We start from the raw sequence: 27,762 nt of genomic DNA on the forward strand, positions 1-27,762 counted from the left end.
AACCCCATTGGGGAAGAGGGTTACACTGACCCCCAGTTAAGACCTCTTAAATGGAGGGGGAATTCTAAACACGATACTAGGGGAGTCAACACTAATTGGAGGAGAACAAATACCCCCAGGTGGAGATCAAAACCTAGATACCCCATACAGAGTGAGAGATATACCCACCGAGAAGAGAATGGGGGACACCATGATAGAATTCAATCAGCCAATAGATTTGGGCCTCTAGAAAATTACAGTGGCCCTCTATCATCTCCTTTTTTAGTGAGGGGCCACCGGGAAGGCTACCGAAGATGAGGGGTGTGAGGGGGGGAAAATTAAATAAAAAACTGAAGTCCCAGAGGAAAAAGAGTAAGGGGTCAAGGTAGAAGAAGAGAACTCAATCCAAGAAAGTAGTAACGGATAAGTTCCCCAATACAGGAGGGAAGATAAAAATCTTCAACCTCAGTGACCATCTTTTAGCCAAAGAAGAGATTTCGGTCCTTGAAAAAGGACTTAAATTCGCACCCTCATTATCTCTTAACAAATTTAATACGTTTGTGGACCTTAACAAATTTGTACGCAAGTTAAGTTTGAAAAAGTTCTTTATCACCAACCCAGTTGCCGAACCAGTGGACACTCCCACTACCCCATTCAAACCCAAGTCAATTTTTAACCCCACACATCTTAGGGGGAATTTTATTGAAACCTTTTTAAAACTGGTATCAGATGACATCAAAGGGATGGAGCCTCGAATACATAGATACAATTTAACATCGAAAGAGCGGCAAGCACTTTCCAGACTGAAAGAGAACGAAGACCTAGTCATAAAACCCACAGACAAGGGAGGAGGGGTGGTTATTATGTCTAAGGAAGACTACAACCAAGAGGTCCTTAGACAGCTGGATGACGGATACACATATGGGAAACTTAAAACGGATCCCACTATGAATATCCTTGGCAAACTGGACACTCTTCTGACAAAATATGGGGATTTAGGAACCTTAGCAGAAAAAGAGATACAATTCCTGTACAAGAAAGATCCAGTTATTCCTGTACTTTACGTGTTACCGAAGGTTCACAAAGACCCTATTAAGCCTCCCGGCAGACCGATTGTTTCAGGTATTAACTCGGTCACATCCAACCTGTCAGAATACCTGGATTACCACCTCCAACCACTTGCAACTGGATATACATCACATCTGAAGGATACCACAGACTTTCTGAGGACACTAGAAGATCTGGAATGGAAATACTTAAATACCAACACAAAGAACATCCAATTCTCCTTCGAGAGCAGCAAACACACGATAAACTTTTTAGACATCACGATATCTGTGGATGAAAACGGTCTGACCACTAAAAACTTCACCAAACCGACGGATTCAGGAACTTACATCGGCACCACCAGTTGTCACCATCCTAATTGGTTGGACTCGATCCCAGGGGGTCAGTTTAGACGCCTGAGACGCAATTGTAATAAGAAGGAAGCCTTTGAGGAACAAGCCCTAATATTACAAAAGAGATTCGAAATATCAGGCTATAATTCCGAAAGGATCTCCAGCTCACTTGTAGCAGCTACTAATATCGACAGAAAAGACCTACTGGTACCGAAGGAGAAACGAATTGCCAACCAAGACTATGACTGGTCTTTCATCACCTCGTTCAGCAGCCAATATAAAATTTTGGAAGGATCCCTAAAAAGGCATTGGAAGATCCTACAGAAAGACCCCATAATAGGAAATCTTTTACCCATTAGACCAAAATGCATTTTTAGGAGAGCTCCTAACATTAAGACCAGTTTAGTGAGGAGCACACAAATGGGTCCAAAGAGAATGAATACCATCAAATCCAAGGGATTCTTCCGATGTGGCAGCTGTTTGGGCTGTAGAGGTGTTAAAGGGGCGGGTAATAAAATTACAGAAGTACAGATCAATAACACCAAATTTAAAGTTTTGGACTTTATTACCTGCAATACCAACAATGTCGTCTACGGGATTGAGTGCGACTGTGGTCTCTGGTATATAGGGAGAACTTCCCGACCGTTTAAAACAAGATTGGGGGAGCATCTAAGAAACATTAGGAAGTCACTGACCACCCATGCATTATCGGAACATTTCCGCACGATGCACCACAGTAACTGTGGAGCCATCAAACAATTCTGCGGACTCAGACACATCAAAGGCGACTGGAGACGCAAAGACCTTGCGACCCAGCTGGCCAAAGCAGAAATGAAGACGATTTATGAATTAGGGACTCTAAAACCAGAGGACCTTAATGCTGATTTTGAGGTCAAGTGGTTCCTTTGAAATTAACCCCAAGACTTTATGATATTTAGAGATTCTGCGACATATAGCAGTTTACATCCTAAAGAGGGTCCCCTGTGTTTTTATATTTTCTTAATTCACATCTCTTGGTAGTAGAGTTTTTATATGTTTTTTATTTTTATCTAGATTGATATTTCTATGTACAGGTCCCTGTCACCCTTAAACTAACAGTTCGTTGGCCCTCATACAATTAATTGCATAATTTCAAAACGGTTTTTTTATTCCTGTAATATATTGTTAGTAATATATTTTTTACTCTTGCTCACATACACCAGCTGTAGGCCTTTTTTTCAGTCACCTTTCATTACCAAAATAACTTATGCATCAGCATCCCATTGTCTTTAACAGATAACAAAGGGACCTGTATGTTTATGTTTACAGCGGAAGTGACGTTACGCACTGTTTTGTGCGTCTCTTAATAGACTCCCACGGACTAATGCTACCGGAAGTGACGTAGCGGACTTAAGTGCTTACACGAAGTGGTCCTCGTTTGAGTCAACTGGAGGATTCGGAGTATGCCGAGGGCGATCTACAGCGGAGGAGGATGCCATACAGGAGGATGCGTGACCGTGAGTGATTATACTAATAGGAGTGGTTTTATGAACTAAGAAACGGATCCGCAACCGGAAATACATGGACGTCGTCATGGCAACAGAGAGCCACAGCGTGTCGCTAAGGACCATGGGACTTGGTGAGATTATCAATTGTATAGGGTCCAGCTGTTCACGCTGTGTGCTGATTGGCTAGGGACATCTTAAATACATTCTGTTAGCAGCTAACTGTCATTCGTTTGCACCTTGATAAAGACCTCTGTAAGAGGTAGAAACGCGTTGGTGGACAGAGGACTGATAGAGGGGGAGCAGTGGCATCTTTACCGACCCAGTACAGCGTGGCACAAGGGGTTCCCGGGTCCCCTGAGATTCAAAACTCCCGCAAGCTGGCTTTGAACTGGTCACACAGTTCTATACATCTGGTAATTTTTCATTACCCCCCACTGCAGTCCCAATACATGCTGCTTTAATCTGTATATGCTGCTATTATCCTATTCATGCTGCTATACATTTGTTACACCCTTTTTTAACCACTGTTAAATCATGGTTTCATTTTATTAAAATTGTACTTCACATATACAATTATTTTGTCTTTCCACATATGGGAGATTGCTAACAACGCTTGAATCATTTTGAATTGTGACTCTCCCAAGAAGCGCAGGATAAGTCCCCCTTCCGTCTTTTTTCACTATTGTTGTACTTTTGGTGAAGGGATTGGGAACCTTCGGTGAAGGGAGAAACGTCCAGCAGCTATCACTTTGCGCACTAAGATATTTCCTTATATTTGTGTTTTTATGACTGTGAAATAACCCCATAATACATACTCCCAACTATACTGCTTTCAACTTGACAGTCCCACTGTACCACCATCGGGACGTTTGTCCCAATTTGGGGCGGGGGGAGATATTATTGTACTTCCGATAAGAGTTAGACCCCCAATATGCTGCACACATGTCACGCATCTTGCTTTGGAGACTTCCGAATATTGGCACTCAGGTACAATCATGGACTATATTACTGTCACTGAAGGCAAAACATATATGGATAAGAGGATTGCCTACTATTATTTAACATTGAAAGTGCATTATAAGAAATAATGGGCCTAATTCACGTTTGTACACAATGGGCGATGTTCACGCAAGTGAGCGATTATCAACATACTATGCATGTGCTGCGGCCGCACTGCGCATGTGCCAAGGTGCCGCTGCGATCCAGCTCGCAATGAGGATTTCATGACAAAGTGATTGACAGGAAGTGACTGTTTGGAGGTGCGTTTGGAGTGACCATTTGGAGTTGACGCAAAAACATAGGCGTGTCATTGTCGTTTTCGGGGCTGTATCTGCCATCAACTGCAATCTCGTACATATAAAAACATGGCGCCTGCGTCCATACTGCCATGTCCAGTCTGCGTAGCCACAGGCCGGCCCTTAGATCGGATGTTCCTCGTTTTTGCGTATAGGCTGCGAATGTGTACGCAATCGTGAATGAGTAGCTCACTTGCTAACATTAGCAGCTATGTAGTCTAGAAAATCGCAATTGCAAGTGCATGCAAACATGAATTAGGCCCAATGTCTCCCTTACAATGAGATCAATAACCTGGTGACTGGTGGTGTTGGGACTTTATAAGGTCATGTCTTAATGTACACAAACAAATACCCACACCTACACACGCACCATGCACACACACACATACAACTACACACTCATTGAAGCAAATGCAGATCCTGCTTATTGAGGTTTACTTTGTTGTATTTTGTAAACATTCAGAGGAATTATTTATCACAGTACTCAGCTTCTTACTTTGCATTATCAGTAAGTGTGAACCCCCATATTGATTACTGTACTGAAATAGACTCAAGAAATATCAACTCACAACAAAGACTACACCACACTGATTACATGACATGACAACTAGTAGAACATTTGCCAAGCATGCCATCTTTGAGACATGATGAGTGTTGGACAAACCATATTTGTTTTAATGAAATGCTCTATTAAGAGAAGCAAGTGAAAGATTAGGTGTACTACAACTTGGAACCAGCACTAGCAAACAAGCGTTTTGCCAAGGACTGGTTGATCCCAGCATGCACAATTAAAATCAGGGGACAGGTCTGTCCTTTGTGTTCTTGTGAAACATTCTTCTTGTATATATTTGCTTTGGGTTTTCATTAATCATCAGTTGTCATTACAAGAGACAGAGTCTGGAGAAAAGCCAGAATAGAAGGAGTGTGCCAGAACTAGTCTACCTAAAACGGGTGTGGATCAGATCGACAGTGTCTAGGTCGACAATATTTAGGTCGACCACTATAGGTCGACAGTCACTAGGCCGACAGGGTCAGAAGGTCGACATGTTCTAGGTCGACAAGTCAAAAGGTCGACATGAGTTTTTAATGTTTTTTTGGTGTCGTTTTCTTCGTAGAGTGACCGGGAACCCCAATTAGTGCACCGTGTTCGCTCGCCATGCTTCGGGCAAGGTTTACCGTTCCAATCGTAGTCCACGTGGATCGTTAAGTATGAAAAAGTAAACAAAAAGAATTTTCTTTTAAAAAACTCATGTCGGGGGGCGTGGCCATGGCGGCAAAGGACTAGGAGGCAAGATCGAGGAGCTCCCTGGGCACAGATCCTGACATAATCCTGGGGCTCTCTTTATTGTCCTCCCTGGACTCCTCACCTGTCTGGCGGCGTTGGGGAAGCGGCAGGCTCCGTCACAGACCTGTACGAGCGCTCTCGGCTCGCGTCAGCGGCCGCCCGGACTCCGGGCCTAGGCCGCAACACAATCCCCGGCCTCAATTTCGGAGCTCCGCCGGGCGCGCGTGCGCGATCGCGCTCCCGAGGCGGCCACAGCGGCACCGGAGGACAGCGGCACCCCACTCCTGCACCTCCAGGGCTCCTCTTATATATAACTCTGCTCCCCTGAAGGCTGGTGCAGGGAGGGAGGAGGGGAAAAATCAGTGTGCTGGGCGGCCATTTTACATACAGCTTCCTGTGTCTCTCCTCACTTCAGGGTGCAGTGTGTGTGAAGATACACTGGGCTGGAGGATTTGGACTGGTCCCAGCTGCCCTGCCTTTTGCTTTTGCACCACCATACTCTGGATATATATTTAACACTGGACTCCCCTGGTCCCCCCTTCTCCCTTCAATATAACAGCTGGCTATCCCAGTGCCTGATGTGCTGCTGATATTGCACTCACCACCCACTGCTATACTTCTTGACACTGAATACCGGGACTCTGAGTACTGCTGGACCTTGATACGATGGTGAGGGGCGGCCAGAGTGCGGCCGCGGCTAAATTGGAGAAGTTTGCTCGACAGCCTGCAACCCAGTCGACGCAGTCATCCCCCAAGCCCTCCCCCCCTGCCAGGATGGACCCCTCGGCCGGGGCCGACTCAGGGACGAATGCACAGCCATCTGCTCCTTCCATCCAGCAGGTCTTGGAGGCCATTGCGGCCAGTGAACAACGCCTGTCGGACAAAATGGAGAAGGTGCAGTGTGATTTATCACTGCTGCGACAGGACGTCCAGCGAGTACGAGAGAGGGTGGGCGAAACCGAGACAAGGGTCTCCAACTTGGAGGACCTCAGCGGCCCTTTACAACGTTCGGTGTCTGCAATTACACAACAAGTCACAACGATGCAAACCAAACTCCTGGACATGGAGGGCAGACTCCGCAGAAATAACGTGAGATTTGTGGGCCTTCCAGAAAAGGAGGAAGGGGCACACCCCGAAGATTTCCTGGAGTCCTGGCTAAAAGAGGTATATGGCGCTGAATCCTTCACCTCCCAGTTTGCAGTGGAGCGGGCTCATCGGGTGCCCTTCCGGCCTTTGCCCCCAGGCGCTCCGCCACAAACTTTTATAGCAAAATTCCTGCACTACAAAGATCGGGACTCTGTCCTGCGCCTGGGACGTGTGAAGGGCCCCCTGATCCGGAACGGAATCCGGGTGTCGGCATTTCCGGACTTTGCAGCGGACGTTCAGAAAGACCGGGCCCAGTTTCTTCCCATTAAGCGACGTCTTCGTGACCTGAACCTACCCTACTCGATGCTGTTCCCCTCCAGGCTGCGTGTGGTGGCGGACGGGGAGACCAAGTTCTTCAGCTCGCCCAGGGAAGCGGCTTCCTGGTTGGACAGATATGCTCCTGGGGTCCGCCAGCTGGCTCCAGACTGACATCGGGTCGCCCTCCTCTATGGGCCTACACTCCGCAAGTATAAGTCCAGGGAGCTTCCTCTCGTTTAGTGGTTCTGGACTCTGCTGAGAAGTGATACAAACGTATAAACGCATAAAGGTTTTTGTATTGGGGTTGTTTTGATCTGTACGCCTGGTACAGTGTTGCCGTAGGCTTTGGGATCTCCAGGGCTAAAGTTTGGTTAGGGATATGGGTATGCCACAGTTTGGGGAGGTATACGGGGTGGGGGGATGTTTGGGGGCCACTGTTGGCCTCTCAGCAGTTGTTTTTTTGTTATATGTTTTGAACTTACGAAGCCTATATACTTGTTCTTTAAAGGGTGTGGTTGGGCCGCACTGTTTTCTGGGGTTCGGCTCGGGGTCCGGGGCCTGCGGACGACATGATTCTGTGAGCGGAGCGCCGGGTGGACGGGCGGATGCTAGTAGAGCTGTGCCCCTGTTGATATCTTGGCCGACATGCCTCCCTTAAAAATCGTGGCATGGAATGTCCGGGGCATCAACAACAAAGTTAAGCGATCCTTAGTATTTAAAATGATCAAGAAATATGGCCCGGACATCATTTGTCTAAGTGAAACCAACTTGGAGGGGAACAGGCTATTGTCGCTTCGCAGGCCTTGGGTGGGGTGGGCGTATCATTCCTCGCACTCCTCCTATTCCCGAGGGGTGTCGGTAATGATAAAGAGGACTGTACAGTTTGAGATGATCAGGGTAAATACAGATTCACATGGTAGATACGTGTTCCTAGAATGTAAACTGTTTTCACGTAATTTTTTCCTATTGTCTGCGTATGTTCCCCCCCCCCCCCGTTTTCATACGATGTCCTGCAAAAGGCTGCCTCATTTGTTGCCTCCTCCCCCCACACCCCTGTCATCTGCCTGGGGGACTTCAATGCTGTGTTGGATGCCTCTTTAGACAAATGGAGGGCTCCTCGGGATCAAGGGGCGGGGGGCGGCTTGATTACATCTAGATCTAAATTCGCAGATTTTCTAGATAGCATGCAGTGGGTAGATGCCTGGAGGATTCGGAATCCTACCCTCCGGCAATACTCCTGTTATTCGGGTACACATGGCTCCTTTTCCAGAATCGACCTGGCCCTGGTCTCGCCTGAGCTTATGCCTGGCGTGACGGATGTCCGTTACGAGGCACGGGGGGTATCCGATCATTCACCTCTGGTGCTGACATTGGATGGGGGCTGTCAGAGGGGACAGTCATATTGGCGGTTGCATCCGTCTTGGCTGGCCCAACTGGGCGATTGCCCAGATCTAGCGCCCACATGGGAGGGATTTTTCGCGGATAACACGGGCACAGCCCCGGCCCCGGTCGTTTGGGATGCATTCAAAGCGTATTTGCGCGGTACATTGATTGGCAAAATTGCTGCCTGCAAGGTGGCCCGCAGGGCGACGGAAAGACAGCTTGAGACTGAGTGTAGGGACCTGGAGACACGATACCTGACTGAGGGTATCCCCGCGCTGAAGGCCCGCTGGCTGGTGGCCCAGGAGGCATGGCTGGCTCACCTTTCAGACAAAAATGCATGCTCCCTCTTGTTTAGGGCCACTAACATCTATATGCAGGCGGACAGACCAGGTAGTTTTCTGGCCCACTTAGTGCATTATGACCGACCCGGGACCACGATAATGCAGTTGCTTGGCCCCGACGGCTCCACGGTAAATAACACCCCTGACATCGCACAAATGTTCCTCCGTTACTTTAGGGAGGTATATGATAGTCGACTGACATGCTCCATGGAGGACTTAGACCTGTACCTGACAAATATACCACTTTCCAAACTCTCCCCTGAGGCTAGGGACGCCTTGGACGCGCCTCTGACTCTGGTGGAGGTGATATCGGCGGTGGAAGTGTCCCCTAGCGGTAAATCCCCGGGTAGTGACGGTATTCCCACGGAACTATATAAACAATACATTGGGTTTTTTGGTCCCCAGCTGCTTGACACGTATGTTGATATGTTTGCCGCAAACTGCCTTCCTCCCTCAATGTCCGAGGCGATCCTTATAATGCTGCCAAAACCTGGTAAGGACCCCAAACTATGGGAGTCCTACAGGCCAATCTCCCTTATTCCCACTGATGCCAAGATTCTGGCGAAAAATTCTTGCGGTCCGGCTCAACCTAGTAATAGAGTCTATAATTCACCCGGATCAAACCGGCTTCATGCCTGGGAAATCCACATCCATTAATTTGCGCAGGCTGTACACTATTTTGCAGGCTCCTCATGACTTCCCCTCGGACGCGGCTGTGGTCTCATTGGACGCGGCCAAGGCATTTGACAACGTTGAGTGGCCCTACCTGTGGGGAGTCATGGGGAACATGGGCTTCGGCCCAAACTTTATACAATGGATCAAACTGTTATACCAGAACCCACGCGCCAGGGTCCTGGTGAACGGCTACATTTCCTCCTCCTTCCCTTTGTCACGGGGCACCAGACAGGGATGCCCCTCTCTCCTGCCCTGTTTGCCATAGCCATAGAACCCCTGGCTTGTTTGATTAGGTCGCACCCGGACATTGGGGGTATAGATACGGGATCCTGCATCGACAAAATAGCCCTTTATGCGGATGACCTGCTGTTATTCCTCCGAGACTACGCGGTGGATATGCCCACTGTGTTGCGGGTCATCGAGACCTTTGGTGGGTATTCGGGTCTCCACATAAATTGGTCCAAATCATTTATTATGCCCATTATAGGCCCTATCCCCCGGGTTCCGAAAATATCCCTACCGCTGTGTTGGACAGTTCAGTTTAAGTACCTCGGGATCTTAGTTACTAACGACCCATCAGACTTTGTGCCCTTAAACCTTGACCCTCTTGTACAGACAGTAGTGCGCAAATCGAGAGCTTGGTGTAAGCTTCCATTGACAATGACGGGCAGGGTCGGCCTCATTAAAATGGTAGTTTTGCCTAAACTATTGTATGTCCTCTTGCAGTCCCCTGTATACATCTTTCCAGCCTTCTTCAGGAAATTAAATAGTGTCATGACGTCCTTGATATGGGCCAATAAAAGACCTAGAATAAAATTATCCATCCTTACCAGACAAAAAAGGGAGGGCGGCCTGGCCTTGCCCCACTTCCAATTGTACTACTATGCTGCTCAGTTGTCACATATTGGCATGTGGCTCCGAGGAGGGGAGGGGGCGGGACTAGGCCGGGCGTTCCTCAGGTGCTATTACCCGGATCTTTCCCCGGCACAGGTCCTGGTGGGGGGAAACCCTTCTAGATCCTCACCTCCTATTGTTTTTCAGGCTATGAAGATTTGGCTAGCATTGAAGGGCCTGCTTGGGTACGAAGGTATGGACCCGGATACCCCCCTATGGCACTCCACACTGCTTAGTGAACTGGGGTCTCTAGAGGGCGAGAAGGTGTGGGCTCCGTATTCGATAGTTTCACTGTCCCAGTTATATAGCGATGATTCATTGAAATCATTTCAGCAATTAAAGGAGGAGTTTGGACTCCCGAACTCTCACTTTTACAGATTCTTACAGCTCAGGCACGCCTTGCAGGCACAGTTCGGAGATTCTCCCCCAGCGCTCATCCCCTTCCCCATAAAAATATTTCTACACTCACTGGGTCGAGTCAAGGTGATCTCCTTCACCTACTCGTACCTTCTTCAAACAGTACATGCAGACCCGCTCTCGAATCTTCGGGAGAGCTGGGAGTGCGATTTGGGTCCCATAGATGGGGAAGATTGGGAGGGCGCTCTGGGTAACCCGAGCCAGGTCACCAAATCGCTGCGGTTTCAGCAGATACAGCTTTTCATTCTGCATAGATCATACATGACACCGAGCAGGCTGGCCAGATTCAGGTCTGATAGCGCTGATGTTTGTCCCAAGTGCGGGGCTGCCGGAGGCACATTCTGGCACCTCGCATGGGAATGCCCGTTGCTGCAGGTGTTCTGGGCTGGGGTCGGGTCGATTCTGGAACATACGGGGATACCGAGAGGTTTGCTGACTCCGAGATTTTGTATTTTGGGGGTGGGCGATCCTGACTATAGGTCCAGTTGGGAAAACATGTATGCCCGCTGTATGTGCGCTCTTGCAAAGGTGTGTATTGCGCGGACATGGATGGCCCCGCGTCCTCCCACGATACCTGCTTTCAAAGGATTGGTAAACGACACCCTATTAAAAGAACGCTATGTATATATGAAATATAATGCCCTTACCAAATACGAGAAGATATGGTCTCCCTGGATCAATTCCACATATTCCTCCCTTGCCCTTCAGATTTAGAGGGCACAGGCCTTCGCTGCGTTGCGCTATGAGGGCCTTGGGGCGCTGGGCCGAACCTTCATCTCTCTTTTAACGTAGTTGTTTAACTATTTAGCTGCCACACCACGCCATACACACCTTGGCTTGACTAGGCTTGAGTTCATTTTAAGGGGTTTTGTTTGGGGGTAGAGGGGTTGTGGGCTATACAAGGCCTACTAGACGGGGTAATTACAATAAAGGTTAGGGGAGAAAATATCTAAAACGTTAAGTATGTGAATTACGATCTGCTTACAGACCTCAGAAAAAATATGTATATGGTGGGAAAACTGCACGGGAAAAGCAATACGGGGAATGTTATTCGTATATGTATACCCTTGGAGACAAATGTGATTCAAAATATTGTGCAATACCACACGTGCTTCCCAGTGTTCACTGAAATGTCTGTATCTCTATTTTGCTGTTGAATAAAAATGACTCTATTAAAAAAAAAAAAAAAACCTCATGTCGACCTTCTGACCTGTCGACCTAGAACATGTCGACCTTCTGACCCTGTCGACCTAGTGACTGTCGACCTATAGTGGTCGACCTAAACATTGTCGACCTAGACACTGTCGATCTTCAGACCGGATCCCACCTAAAACAGTGTACAAAAGTACTCTTACCCATATTTTATATTTTCCAATAGAGTTTATCCATATAAACTTCTACCATATCTAATCATTTTGTTTTATGCCCAAGTATGTAAGATAAGTAAAGGGAGAAAAAAATCTGTTACAAGTATTCTTCTAACTAATACCCCTTTTACACCAAAATCTCGGATCTGAACCGGAATTCGGAACACGATTCCAAGCCGGGTCAGACCCCCTTTTACACCGCAGTGCCGATCCGTGATATTCCCGGATCGGCACTGTTTACACAGTGTCTTTTGGGCCGGCATTTAGAGATGACGTTATTTCCAAGCTCCGGGAAACCCGGCTCATCGGGACTGCGGAGCGTCACACTGGGGGTAAGCCCAGCAATCTTGAAGCTGCTGTGCTGCCTCCAGCATCCGGCGCTTCCAGGCCCCAGACACGGTGCTGCTGTCTGCATAGACAGCAAGTGCCGTGTCCCCAGCCTCAGCCACTGTATGGAAACTAGCACGATGCTGCTGTATGCATAGACAGCGTGCGCCGTGACCCCCAGTCTCCCGAACGCCCGCTGGACACTGCGGTTCAGGAGGTCTGCCATGCTGTAAATGGGTACCGGGTCGGATGACCCGGCTTACCCATTTACACCGCCTCCTACTCTGGTTCTTACCCGTGCCCAACCCAGCACACAAGCCGGGTTGGAATCCAAGGAAAATGGACCCGGGGTTTTGGAGAAGGATCCTTTTACACCGCCTGCAATCCCGGGATTTTGTGCGCTCCCGTGCAAAATCCCGGGATATTTCAGGCGGTGTAAAAGGGGTACTAGCGGAACAATTTAAAAATGAAATGCATAGGCATTTGTTATTGCTTATTGCTGTTTCCTTCTGGATATTATTCCTCTGGACTGCCTATTGTACTATCTGGGACTCGTTTATCTAACACTAATACGTTAATTTTAACTAAACACTTTGATTACTTGGGTGTGGGATACGGTCGTTAGGTCGACACAGCTTAGGTCGACAGTCATTAGGTCGACCACTGAAGGTCGACATGCATTAGGTCGACATGGTCAATAGGTCGACATGAGTTTTTCACATTTTTTTTAATTTTCCCATTCTTGACGGTCCACGTGGACTATGATTGGAACCTTGCCCGAATCATGGCTAGCGAACACGGTGCACTAATTGGGGTTCCCGGTCACTTTACAAAGAAAGCGACACCAAAAACAGTCCAAAACCTCATGTCCACCTTTTAACCTGTCGACCTAGTTCATGTCGACCTAATTCCCATGTCGACCTAGTGCATGTCAACCTAATGCCCATGTCGACCTTCAGTGGTCGACCTAATGACTGTCGACCTAAGTTGGGTCGACCCAACGACCCATACCCTTGGGTGTAGGAGCAAGCCTGCTGGAGGGATCTCCCACATACCCAGATAAGCTGATTTTACTTTATCTGTTTGTATACAGAGGCCTTGTTTTGTGTTTATTAAATACTGCTCTAAAGTAATACAACACTATGGGGCTGTTTCTTCCTTCTATTGGAATATCCAATCTATGGTATAAGCCTTTAAGCAACTTTGAAAGGACCAAAAGATACACAGATAAACAGCAATTTGACATATTGCAGGTGCATATGCAGTCTAAACTGTGAGGTCATGTACAGGGTAAGTAAACTGGGGTATGGATGCAATGGAAGAGAGGGGACCCAAATTGGTATCTTGCCTAGGACCCATGGGGTCTAAGGGTTCTATTTATTAAGCCTTGGATGGAGATAAAGTGCCAGCCAATCAGCTCCTAACTTCCAGGTCACCGGTTGAGTTTGAAAAATGACAGTTAAGAGATGGTTGGCTAGTACTTTAACTCCATCCACTTTATCTCCACCCAAGGCTTATACCCCTTTTCCACTAGCTCAAAAAACACGGGTAAATGCACGGGGGCGCACATTTACCCGTGTTTTTTGCAAGTGGAAAATAAGAATTTACTTACCGATAATTCTATTTCTCGGAGTCCGTAGTGGATGCTGGGGTTCCTGAAAGGACCATGGGGAATAGCGGCTCCGCAGGAGACAGGGCACAAAAAGTAAAGCTTTCCGATCAGGTGGTGTGCACTGGCTCCTCCCCCTATGACCCTCCTCCAAGCCTCAGTTAGGTACTGTGCCCGGACGAGCGTACACAATAAGGGAGGAATTTTGAATCCCGGGTATGACTCATACCAGCCACACCAATCACACCGTACAACTTGTGATCAAACCCAGTTAACAGTATGATAACAGAGGAGCCTCTGAAAGATGGCTTCCTAAACAATAACCCGAATTAGTTAACAATAACTATGTACAATTATTGCAGATAATCCGCACTTGGGATGGGCGCCCAGCATCCACTACGGACTCCGAGAAATAGAATTATCGGTAAGTAAATTCTTATTTTCTCTATCGTCCTAGTGGATGCTGGGGTTCCTGAAAGGACCATGGGGATTATACCAAAGCTCCCAAACGGGCGGGAGAGTGCGGATGACTCTGTAGCACCGAATGAGAGAACTCCAGGTCCTCCTTAGCCAGAGTATCAAATTTGTAAAATTTTACAAACGTGTTTTCCCCTGACCACGTAGCTGCTCGGCAAAGTTGTAATGCCGAGACCCCTCGGGCAGCCGCCCAAGATGAGCCCACCTTCCTTGTGGAGTGGGCCTTTACAGATTTAGGCTGTGGCAGGCCTGCCACAGAATGTGCAAGTTGGATTGTGCTACAGATCCAACGAGCAATCGTCTGCTTAGACGCAGGAGCACCCATCTTGTTGGGTGCATACAATATAAACAACGAGTCAGATTTTCTGACTCCAGCTGTCCTTGCAATATATATTTTTAATGCTCTGACAACGTCCAGTAACTTGGAGTCCTCCAAGTCACTTGTAGCCGCAGGCACTACAATAGGCTGGTTCAGATGAAATGCTGACACCACCTTAGGGAGAAAATGCGGACGAGTCCGCAGTTCTGCCCTGTCCGAATGGAAAATCAGATATGGGCTTTTGTAAGATAAAGCTGCCAGTTCTGACACTCTCCTGGCCGAAGCCAGGGCTAGTAACATGGTCACTTTCCATGTGAGATATTTTAAATCCACCTTTTTTAGTGGTTCAAACCAATGAGATTTTAGAAATTCCAAAACCACATTGAGATCCCACGGTGCCACTGGAGGCACCACAGGAGGCTGTATATGCAGCACTCCCTTAACAAAAGTCTGGACTTCAGGAACTGAAGCCAATTCTTTTTGAAAGAAAATCGACAGGGCCGAAATTTGAACCTTAATAGATCCCAATTTGAGACCCATAGACAATCCTGATTGCAGGAAATGTAGGAATCGACCCAGTTGAAATTCCTCCGTCGGAGCACTCCGATCCTCGCACCACGCAACATATCTTCGCCAAATGCGGTGATAGTGTTGCACGGTTACTTCCTTCCTTGCTTTAATCAAAGTAGGAATGACTTCTTCCGGCATGCCTTTTTCCTTTAGGATCCGGCGTTCAACCGCCATGCCGTCAAACGCAGCCGCGGTAAGTCTTGAAACAGACAGGGACCCTGCTGAAGCAAGTCCCTCCTTAGAGGTAGAGGCCACGGATCTTCCGTGATCATCTCTTGAAGTTCCGGGTACCAAGTCCTTCTTGGCCAATCCGGAACCACTAGTATCGTTCTTACGCCTCTTTGCCGTATAATTCTCAATACTTTTGGTATGAGAGGCAGAGGAGGAAACACATACACCGACTGGTACACCCAAGGCGTTACCAGCGCGTCCACAGCTATTGCCTGCGGATCTCTTGACCTGGCGCAATACCTGTCCAGTTTTTTGTTGAGGCGAGACGCCATCATGTCCACCATTGGTCTTTCCCAACGGGTTACCAGCATGTGGAAGACTTCCGGATGAAGTCCCCACTCTCCCGGGTGAAGGTCGTGTCTGCTGAGGAAGTCTGCTTCCCAGTTGTCCACTCCCGGGATGAACACTGCTGACAGTGCTATCACATGATTCTCTGCCCAGCGAAGAATCCTTGCAGTTTCTGCCATTGCACTCCTGCTTCTTGTGCCGCCCTGTCTGTTTACATGGGCGACTGCCGTGATGTTGTCCGACTGGATCAACACCGGTTTTCCTTGAAGCAGAGGTTCTGCCTGGCTTAGAGCATTGTAGATTGCTCTTAGTTCCAGAATGTTTATGTGAAGAGACGTTTCCAGGCTCGTCCACACTCCCTGGAAGTTTCTTCCTTGTGTGACTGCTCCCCAGCCTCTCAGGCTGGCGTCCGTGGTCACCAGGATCAAATCCTGTATGCCGAATCTGCGGCCCTCCAATAGATGAGCACTCTGCAACCACCACAGAAGAGATACCCTTGTCCTTGGAGACAGGGTTATCCGCTGGTGCATCTGAAGATGCGACCCTGACCATTTGTCCAACAGATCCCTCTGGAAAATTCGTGCATGGAATCTGCCGAATGGAATTGCTTCGTAAGAAGCCACCATTTTTCCCAGGACTCTTGTGCATTGATGTACAGACACCTTTCCTGGTTTTAGGAGGTTCCTGACAAGCTCGGATAACTCCTTGGCTTTTTCCTCCGGGAGAAAAACCTTTTTCTGAACCGTGTCCAGAATCATCCCTAGGAACAGCAGACGAGTTGTCGGCATTAACTGGGATTTTGGAATATTCAGAATCCAGCCGTGCTGTTTTAGCACTTCTTGAGACAGTGCTAATCCCCTCTCTAGCTGTTCTCTGGACCTTGCCCTTATTAGGAGATCGTCCAAGTATGGGATAATTAATACGCCTTTTCTTCGAAGACGAATCATCATCTCGGCCATTACCTTTGTAAAGACCCGAGGTGCCGTGGACAATCCGAACGGCAGCGTCTGAAACTGATAGTGACAGTTTTGTACAACGAACCTGAGGTACCCCTGGTGTGAGGGGTAAATTGGAACGTGGAGGTACGCATCCTTGATGTCCAAGGACACCATAAAGTCCCCTTCTTCCAGGTTCGCTATCACTGCTCTGAGTGACTCCATTTTGAACTTGAACTTCTTTATGTACAGGTTCAAGGACTTCAGATTTAGAATAGGTCTTACCGAGCCGTCCGGCTTCGGTACCACAAATAGAGTGGAATAATACCCCTTTCCCTGTTGTAGAAGAGGTACCTTGACTATCACCTGCTGAGAGTACAGCTTGTGAATGGCTTCCAAAACCGTCTCCCTTTCTGAGGGGGACGTTGGTAAAGCAGACTTCAGGAAACGGCGAGGCGGATCTGTCTCTAGTTCCAACCTGTACCCCTGAGATATTATCTGCAGGATCCAGGGATCTACCTGCGAGTGAGCTCACAGCGCGCTGAAATTCTTGAGACGACCGCCCACCGCCCCCGAGTCCGCTTGAGAAGCCCCAGCGTCATGCTGAGGCTTTTGTAGAAGCGGGGGAGGGCTTCTGTTCCTGGGAAGGAGCTGCCTGTTGGTGTCTCTTCCCCCTTCCTCTGCCTCGTGGCAGATATGAATATCCCTTTGCTCTCTTGTTTTTAAAGGAACGAAAGGGCTGCGGTTGAAAAGTCGGTGTCTTTTTCTGTTGGGGAGTAGCTTGAGGTAAAAAGGTGGATTTCCCGGCTGTAGCCGTGGCCACCAAATCTGATAGACCAACTCCAAATAACTCCTCCCCTTTATACGGCAAAACTTCCATATGCCGTTTTGAGTCCGCATCGCCTGACCACTGTCGCGTCCATAAACTTCTTCTGGCCGAAATGGACATAGCACTTACCCGTGATGCCAGTGTGCAGATATCCCTCTGTGCATCACGCATATAAAGAAATGCATCCTTTATTTGCTCTAAAGACAGTAAAACATTGTCCCTATCCAGGGTATCAATATTTTCAATCAGGGACTCTGACCAAGCTACTCCAGCACTGCACATCCAGGCTGTCGCTATAGCTGGTCGTAGTATAACACCTGTATGTGTGTATATACTTTTTTGGATATTTTCCATCCTCCTATCTGCTGGATCTTTAAGTGCGGCCGTCTCAGGAGAGGGTAACGCCACTTGTTTAGATAAGCGTGTGAGCGCCTTGTCCACCCTAGGAGGTGTTTCCCAGCGCGCCCTAACCTCTGACGGGAAAGGGTATAAAGCTAATAACTTCTTTGAAATTAGCATCTTTTTATCGGGGGCAACCCACGCTTCATCACATACATCATTTAGTTCTTCTGATTCAGGAAAAACTATAGGTAGTTTTTTCACACCCCACATAATACCCTGTTTAGTGGTACCTGTAGTATCAGCTAAATGTAACGCCTCCTTCATTGCCAAAATCATATAACGTGTGGCCCTACTGGAAAATACGGTTGATTCGTCACCGTCGCCACTGGAATCAGTGCCTGTGTCTGGGTCTGTGTCGACCGACTGAGGCAAAGGGCGTTTTACAGCCCCTGACGGTGTTTGAGGCGCCTGGACAGGCACTAACTGATTGTCCGGCCGTCTCATGTCGTCAAACGACTGCTTTAGCGTGTTGACACTATCCCGTAATTCCATAAATAAAGGCATCCATTCTGGTGTCGACCCCCTAGGAGGTGACATCCCCATATTTGGCAATTGCTCCGCCTCCACACCAATATCGTCCTCATACATGTCGACACACACGTACCGACACACAGCAGACACACAGGGAATGCTCTTAACGAAGACAGGACCCCACTAGCCCTTTGGGGAGACAGAGGGAGAGTTTGCCAGCACACACCAAAAGCGCTATATATGACAGGGATAGCCTTATAATAAGTGCTCCCCGTATAGCTGCTTTTATAATATAATTTTTGCCACTATTTTGCCCCCCCTCTCTTGTTTTACCCTGTTTCTGTAGTGCAGTGCAGGGGAGAGACCTGGGAGCCGTCCTGACCAGCGGAGCTGTGTAAGGAAAATGGCGCTGTGTGCTGAGGAGATAGGCCCCGCCCCTTTTCCGGCGGGCTCGTCTCCCGCTCTTTAGTGTATTCTGGCAGGGGTTAAATATCTCCATATAGCCCCCGGAGGCTATATGTGAGGTATTTTTTAGCCAAATAGGTTTTCATTTGCCTCCCAGGGCGCTCCCCTCCCAGCGCCCTGCACCCTCAGTGACTGCCGTGTGAAGTGTGCTGAGAGGAAAATGGCGCACAGCTGCAGTGCTGTGCGCTACCTTTAGAAGACTGAGGAGTCTTCTGCCGCCGATTCTGGACCTCTTCATGTTTCAGCATCTGCAAGGGGGCCGGCGGCGAGGCTCCGGTGACCATCCAGGCTGTACCTGTGATCGTCCCTCTGGAGCTGATGTCCAGTAGCCAAGAAGCCAATCCATCCTGCACGCAGGTGAGTTCACTTCTTCTCCCCTAAGTCCCTCGTTGCAGTGATCCTGTTGCCAGCAGGACTCACTGTAAAATAAAAAACCTAAGCTAAACTTTCTCTAAGCAGCTCTTTAGGAGAGCCACCTAGATTGCACCCTTCTCGGCCGGGCACAAAAATCTAACTGAGGCTTGGAGGAGGGTCATAGGGGGAGGATCCAGTGCACACCACCTGATCGGAAAGCTTTACTTTTTGTGCCCTGTCTCCTGCGGAGCCGCTATTCCCCATGGTCCTTTCAGGAACCCCAGCATCCACTAGGACGATAGAGAAAAGGGTAAACCCGGATCAAGTGACCCGTGAATCCTACCCGGCTATCTACCTGGGTAGGACACGGGAATGATCCGGGTAGGGTTGTAGTGTAAACGGGAGCCGTGTCGATGCGACACGGCTCCCGTTTACACTGTATGGAAGGGCGGCGCTGGGAGATCATGTGATCACCCTGCGCCGCCCCTGCCGCGTCACTAGAAGCGTCACCAACCCGGCATATGCCGGGTTGTGACTGCTGATGGAAAAGGGGGCGAGCACGGGTCGCAGCAGGGGGCAGCTCCCGTGTTAGGCTCCCGGCTGCGACCCGTGCTCGTAGGTGGAAAAGGGGTATTAGTAAATAGACCCCTTAGTAGTCTATTTACTATGTCTTGGACGGAGATAAAGTGGACGAAGATAAAGTCCCAGCCAATCAGCTCTGAAATGCCATGTTACAGGCTGGTTTTTAAAAATGACAGAAGCTGATTGGCTGGTACTTTATCTCCATCCCCTTTACCTCTGTTCAAGGCTTAGTAAATAGACCCTATTAACTGGGTCTGGTACACCCTAATGCCAGTGGTCAGTGCCGGACCGCACTTACCTCAGCCTGCAGGTAAAGGTGCATACACACTTGCCGATAAGGTAAACAATGTTGCTCATTTTGCCCTTCCTGAGCGATGTCATTTACCATATCGACTAGTGTGTACGCTGCTGAATGACAAGCGATGCGCGGCCCCATGAGTCGTGAACGAACCTCGCTTGTCAGCCGTGCATGCAGCTCATTATGGACTGTCATCCAAAAGCTGCATGCACAGCCCGGCTGTGGCGTGACGTCAATGAGCGATATTGTTTGAATATTGCTCAGTGTGTACGCACTACCGGCGACCGCCCCGGCAGGGAAGGGAACACACTAGGCGACGCCGCTCATACAGCACGTCGCCTAGTGTGTACCCACCTTAAGATTTACATAGATAAGCAATGCATAACATTGGGAATGTCTCTCAAGGAGCATTTTTGCATCTACTTTGTGTCACATATCCTGACATCATTTCACAGATTCTGTGTTTGTGTGTCTGAGATTTTATATTTATGACACTCTAATGTGCCTTTGTTAGGTCACTGTCCAGCTGAATGTCTCCCATTCCTGGGCCCTGTAAATTGCAGCAGCTTTTCTCCAAGATTTGCATGTAACTTCCTTAACTTGGACTGAGGGTCATCATCATGCTTTCTACAGATTACGCCATGTGAAATTTCCTGAATTGTCTTCAGAAATGTTGACAGACTTGTGACTGTTGGAAATCACTATTGCAGCTTTACAAAGAAACATAGAATTAGATGGCAGATAAGAACCACGTAGCCCATCTAGTCTGCCCCCCCCTTTTTTTTGTAAGGATATTCATATGCTTATCCCAAACATATTTATATTGCACTACTGTTTAACCTCTACCACCTCTGATGGGAGGCTTTTCCACTTATTCGCTACCCTTTCTGCAAAGTAATTTTTCCTCAAGTTTCCTCTGAAGCTCCCTCTATCCAGTTTCAGTACATGTCCTCACATTCTAATATTTTTCTTCCTTTGAAGAATGTTTTAAAATGTTTTCCTCCTGTACTTTTTTAAACCCTTGATATATTTGAAAAGTTTCAATTATGTCCCCCTTTCCCTTCTCTGCTCCAAACTATACATATTAAGATCATTTATACCCCTTTCACACTGCCAATGCCGGATCCCACCCGGGAATTGGAAGCGGGTCCTTCCCGGGTGGGAGGCGGCACAGGCAGCTGGGGGGGGGATCCGGTGGAGGGGACGGAGTTGAAGGCAGCGCTGGGAGATGAGCTCATCTCCGCGCCGCCTCTCTCTATCTAGTAAATGGGTCCTGGTATTCAACCTGGGTATAACACTGCTTTGTACCCGGGTTGAATTGCCGGGTCAGGTGACCCGCGATTTCGGCAAGGCCCCTTTCACACCGCACGCCGAGGGACGATACCGGGTTATTTGTGCGGTGTGAAAGGGGTATTAGTCTTTCCAGGTTACTTTTGTGATGTAGGCCATATACCATATTAGTTGCCCTTCTTTGTGCACTCTCTAATGTATTTACATACTTTTGGAGATATGGGGGGTAATTCAGAGTTCATTGCAGCAGCAAATTTGTTAGCAGTTGGACAAAACCATGTGCACTGCAGGGGGAGCAGATATAACGTGCAGAGAGAGTTAGATTTGGGTGGGTCATTTTGTTTCTGTGCAGGATAAATACTAGCTGCTTTATTTTTAAACTGCAATTTAGATTTCAGTTTGAACACACCCCACCCAAATCTAACTCTCTCTGCACATGTTATATCTGCTCCCCCTGAAGTGCACATGGTTTTGTCCAACTGCTAACAAATTTGCTGCTGCGATCAATTCTGAATTAGGCCCATGGTCTCCAGGACTGGACACAGTATTCTAGATGAGGCCGTACCAATGACCTATACAGTGGCATTATTACTTGTTTCTTCCTGCTACTGATTACTCTCCCTATCCGGGACGTGCGGTGAGGCAAATGGCTCTGCAGGCGCTAGCTAGAACCAGAGCCAGATTTAACCAGAGCCCCCCCCACCACCCACAGTAAATCCATGCTGTTTGGGATTCTGTAAATTGCTGGATTTAAGATACTCCACATCACTTTCATTTAATAGTGTTTTCATCACTTTCCCTTATACTGATGTAAGGCTCACTGGTCTATAGTTACTTGCCTCTTCCTTGCTTCCACTTTTGTGCAGTGGCACTACATTCACTCTCTTTCAGTCCTTTGGAATTGCTCCTGTAGCTAGTGATTGGTTGAATAATACTATTAACAGTGCTACCAGCACCACTTTAAGCCCTTTTAGTGTCCTTGGATTTCTTTCTCCACTTTCATTTGTAAGAGTTCTGTTAGGACCTTTTTCTCTGTAAATTTACTTTCATCTACCTAATTTTTATATTTTTCCCTGCAACTTAACTGTGGCCCCTTCCCCTCATCTCCTGTAGTGAATACTGAGCAAAAATATTTAGATGATCTGCTATTGCCTTCTCTCCCTCAACGGCTCAACCAAACTCTCACTCTCTGTCTTACGTTGTATTATTCCTCAATTTGATTTCCTACTTTCACTTATATATTTAAAAAAAAAAGTTTTCTCCCTTTACATAATGACTGGGTCCTTTTCTCCTCAGCATGTGCCTTTGCAAGTGTGATTTTCTTTTAAGCCTCCTTCCGTCTGATAAGATATACCTCTTTGTTCTTATTATTTTGAGTCTGCTTATATTTCCTAAATGTCCTTTTTTTTGCTTTCACATTATTGGATATTTAACTTGTAAACCACACTCGCTTCCATTTACTGATGTTTTTCCTAACCCTTTTGATACAAGAGTATATTGCCTTTATTGCACTTTTTCATTTTTGCCACCTCTCCTGTACACCTTCCAAGTTCCTCTAATCTGCCAATTAATCACTAACATGTCTCCACATTTTTGCAGAGTTAGCCTTTCTAAAATCCAACAACTTTATCTTTGTGAGTCGGTCCTTGTTTTTATACTAAACCATACTGCTTGATGGTCACTGGATCCTAGAATCTCACCGACATATACATTTAAAATCCTGTTACCATTTATGACTAAGGATTCACCAAGGCACAGCATAGCGGTATATAACAGACACTCAGTAAGTGTCTGCAGGGAGAGATGCACTTTGCACTTAGTACATCTGTCCCTTACAGAGAGAAAGGCATAGGGAGGGGATGGGTAAGGGGAGGAGGCACTATTACTGCTGTCTGGCATAATGTGTAAGGGGCACTACTAATACTACTCTGTGTCATAATGTGTAATGGGCACTACTACTACTGTATGGGCATAATGTGTATGGGGCACTACATCTGTGTGCATAGTGTGCAAGGGGTACTACTACTGTGTGGCATAGTGTGTACGGGACACTACTACTACTACTGTGTGAGCACACTTTGTAAGGGGCACTACTACTGTGGGCATAATGTGCAAGGGGCTCTTACTGTGTGGCATAGTGTGTAAGAGGCACTACTATTGTGTGATCATGCGCCTTCCCCATGAGACCATGCCACTTTTTGGCACGCGCTATCCCTATTTAAAATATGGGGGGGACCAATGCTCTTCCTGGCACAGGGCACAAAAAGGTCTAGCTATGGCTTTGCTGGAGGGGGGACAGGACACATGCACACATATGATTGGGGGGAGGCAGACAGGCGTACAATGTGAAGAGCATGGCAGAGGTACTCTGACGGGAAATAAAGAGGGCAGGAGGAGGAGCACAGTACAGATCTGGAGGACTTCAGTTACTGAAGAATGTGGCCAGCTGTGGGTCTTTAATGGAGCTTCCCCGTCATGTTCCGCTGTCCCTCCATCCAAGGTTAAAGGTGATGGGCACAATGGATCATTGCAGCCATCCCAACTCCCCATCATAGCTGCAGGCTCCACCCATACCACACCCAAACCTGGAGACTGCAATGTCTGCCTGCATTAGCAGAAAATCCTCCCACCCCATGCACCCTTGGAGGCAATAATTGTTAATTAAAAAGAAAACTTACTTTTACATATTTTGTTGGTGTGGAGAGGTAGACCTCCTAGGGCCTACCGGAACCTAGACGAGTGCCTCTACCACTTGTTGTTTATCTGGCCCTGAACAGCGGTAATGCAGAATATAGTAAAAATGCACAGGGTTTAAAAGCGGTGGTCACTATAATGGGCATAACAGCTATAACAGCAGTAATACAGGTCTTGGAAGCGAAGTATAGCATGTTCATGACGCTCTAATACAGATGCGTGCTCCGGTTCGCGCATTCTGAGTAGCATATCAGTGACGTCATCTTGCCCCGGGTGTCACTGCACATAGGAAAAAGAGGTGGTGCAGAAGTACACTCCCCTCCAACACCAACCCATCTTTTCAAACTCACGAGCTTCATTGATACCAACTGTCTTTGTGTAAAAACTGGCAAGTTAATAAAAACATTAACCATAACTTTAGAATCCATAACCTCAACCAGAGTCACAACTTTGTAGAAATAACTAAAACAGAGAGGTGGCTATAAATGACACAAATTATCTTTTTAATTACTGTATGTAAATTCATAATACAATTTTTTATTATTGTGTTTTTTCTATTCATATACTTTATGCAATAAATTGTGACTGTCTTTTAAAAAAACAAACCGTCCAAACTGTTAGAAATTCATTTTACAGCCAGCGCTGGAATATCTTTTATTTCTCAATTTATTTTATTTTCTGTATTTGTAAGGGATTTTGACCATCCCTATAGCAGCTGCTGCTGGTTGCGCACTTGAACACTTTTTTTTACATCAAGAGTCACAACTTTGACCATAAGCACAGTACTCACCGAAACTTTGTCCCTTACCCATTTGTTCATATATGAACATCAGGTACCCAGCAAGTGGCTGGAAAGGGAATTGACTGTAGATAAAAAAAAGAGTCTGGTAGTCTTTGTGGAAGTTCCATTGTATGACTAGCCTGAAAGAATTCCGACATAGGCGGTTATTCAGAGTTGGTCGCAGATTCTGCTATTTTAACAAAATCTGCGACCACTAAAATCGCATACTGGGGGACGCCCAGTACAGGGCAAGGCCACCCAACATGTGTGGTGCTGCCTGCAATGTGATTGCAATTCAATTGCGAGCGCATTGCAAAAACCTCAAATAGGTTTCCACTCGCAGGAAGCGCAGGTGGCGTCATCGGCCGGCCTAAAAATGGCCATGACACGCCTGCGTTTCCTGCTGCTCTCCACCCCAACGTCGCGTCGTCACCCCGCACGCCTGCCAATCATAATTCGATCGCTTCCTTCCGGTAGACGATCACATAATGATTGGTTTGCGCACTGTGATTAACTCTGAATAGCCCCTATAGATCTCTAGCCACCAATTAGTGTTTGTTTTAATATGAATGTAAAAATAACTGTAAGCTGTTTATACCATTGTGATATTCATGTCTTTTGTTGAACCAGAAATATCTCTATATATCACACCTGTTCAGGTAGACTCTCTTCTCTGTATATTGCCCTTTACCATGGGCAGGATCTTCATAAGGTTCATTGATGATCACCTCTACTCCTTCTCCATCCGAACTTTGTTCATGGCTGTGTTTGCTGATCATGTACAGCTGTCCAATCTTGTACTACACAGAAAAGAGACATTTGTTAATAAAATCTTTTCATGATACAACCGCTTAAGCCGGGCCAATCAGCCGATAATAATATATGTGTATGCAGGAGCAGTAGCCAACCATCGGCTTAAAACGCTCCTGCAACGGACAGATCGGGAGTTAGGGATCTGTCTCGTTCCCGGCCTCCTTAACCTGCTGAAGACATCTTCAAACAGCACAAACTGAGCTAAAAATTGCTCTTACGGGTCACAGAGTTTATCGGATCTGCAGTGTGTATTTTTTTGTGTTGATGATAACATCAGATTGCATTTGACATGCATTAGTGCAAGAATTTGACTTATTTATCCATGAAATGACACCTTAAGAGTAGACTAGCACTGCAATGTATAGCAACATGTTTTAACAGGTGTGAATCTGGGTCATGCTAACTTGTTAGACACTGCTTCTCTCATAGGCAAAGTACGGCAGGCAGAGGAATGCGTGGGTGTTCACATCATTCTCTTGTCCAGACAAGCGCTATTAGTTTCTGCTGGCTGGAGCACTGCTACTAAAGTCAAGCTCTGAGAGGGAACAATGGAATGAGAGAGTAGTAGTTAAAGGGTTTTCCTACCATGTAATTAAGTTTTTCATGAAAATGCTGCAATGATCCTAATCTACTGAACTGCTGGGAAAAAATACAGGGTTCTCGCCCACTGCTGCTCTTTTTTAAAAAAAGAAAAGAAAAGAAAGAAAAATAAGATTTACATTTATTGTTATGTTAAAAGATTAACCCATGATTGAGAAGTAAGTAGTGTATACATGAAAGTTGTATTAAAAGAACACTAAACTGCATGAAAAAATGTAAACAGAAAATAATTGACTGTAAATAACATTGGTACTGTATGTATCTAAATCGTCCTGAGGCTTGAAACATAAGTTGACTTGGCATCAGACTTGACATTATTATTATTATTATTAGCCTCTATCTCGCAAACACATTAAGCAGCGCTGTACAAACGATCAGCTTTCATTAGAGCTGCTCCAGTGGAGATTGCAACTAATATTTCTACCGGCAAGACACACACAGGGGCCAGATTAGATGGAGGCATGTCTCTTGGACTGTGGGGAATATAAACAGAACAAATGTAGGCAATATGCACAAACAATATAGGCAATGTAGGCAATATGCACAAACACAGGGAAGAACATGCAAGCTCCACACACATCCAATTATCCGCGATAGTGCCACGGGCACGAAAAATGGGTGTTTTTTTGCATTTTCTTTTATCGTCCTATACAATTACGTCCCACGAAAAACACCCATTTTTCGCATGAAAATACATAGGTTCCGCGAAAAGCTTCGTAGCACTTATCGCGGGTCTAAGGGACACTTACTGCAGATTATGCTTCACGTGCATAATCCCGATAATTGCCGGTATCGGGGATAAACTCTGGCTTATCGGGGCTAATTGTATGGCCCCCGGCAAAACAATTAGCCGCAGTAAATTACCATGGCTAACTGGATTCCAATAGTCCATAGTCTGATGCATGATGCAGAGTTGAAATGTCTTGTTGCCCTCTTCACTCACTTCCTACCATTTGCCTATGCTGCTCTGTATGACTGGAATTGTCTCCTTCTCCCTATCAGACTCTCCACCTCTCTACATAAATTCAAATGTGCTCTCAACACCCGCTTCTTCATCAAACCCAGCCCTCTCTCACCCTAACCCCCTGTTCCATACTCACTGCCTCTACCTCATCAGTCTCATTCCTGAGGACCCTCTTCCCTCATGTGCTTTGGCATTACTTACTTACTCTATCATCTACTCCATACTTCCTATCAATGGTACCTAACCGTTCATTTTTGACACCCTGCTGCTTATTTGAGCACTGTGCCCACTGTTGCATCCATGTCCTGCAATGCCTTGTCATTTAAGTCACTGTTTACTTGTACGCTCATTTGTTTATGTACTTTGGCCGTAATTCATGTTTGGGATCCAGATTATGGGTCGACACACATTAGGTCGACTCCATATGGTCGACAGGCACAATGTCGACATGGACAAAAGGTCAACATGGACTAAATGTCAACATATCAAAGGCCACACTGGAAAAGATTGACAGGTTCATTTGGTCGACACACATA

At 46.9% G+C, this 27,762-nt stretch overlaps 1 protein-coding gene across 1 annotated transcript in view; it reads right to left on the bottom strand.

The window, feature by feature from the left end:
- Positions 1-27,762, bottom strand: part of LOC134966196 (cytoplasmic phosphatidylinositol transfer protein 1-like) — a 264,862-nt gene that overhangs the window by 89,322 nt on the left and 147,778 nt on the right. Inside the window, exon 2 of the mRNA XM_063942761.1 lies at positions 25,501-25,649. Coding sequence (XP_063798831.1) covers positions 25,501-25,649 — 149 coding nt within the window. The remainder of the gene's footprint in view (positions 1-25,500; positions 25,650-27,762) is intronic.

This window comes from Pseudophryne corroboree, chromosome 10, assembly GCF_028390025.1.
Source record: "Pseudophryne corroboree isolate aPseCor3 chromosome 10, aPseCor3.hap2, whole genome shotgun sequence".
Lineage (NCBI taxonomy): Eukaryota > Metazoa > Chordata > Amphibia > Anura > Myobatrachidae > Pseudophryne > Pseudophryne corroboree.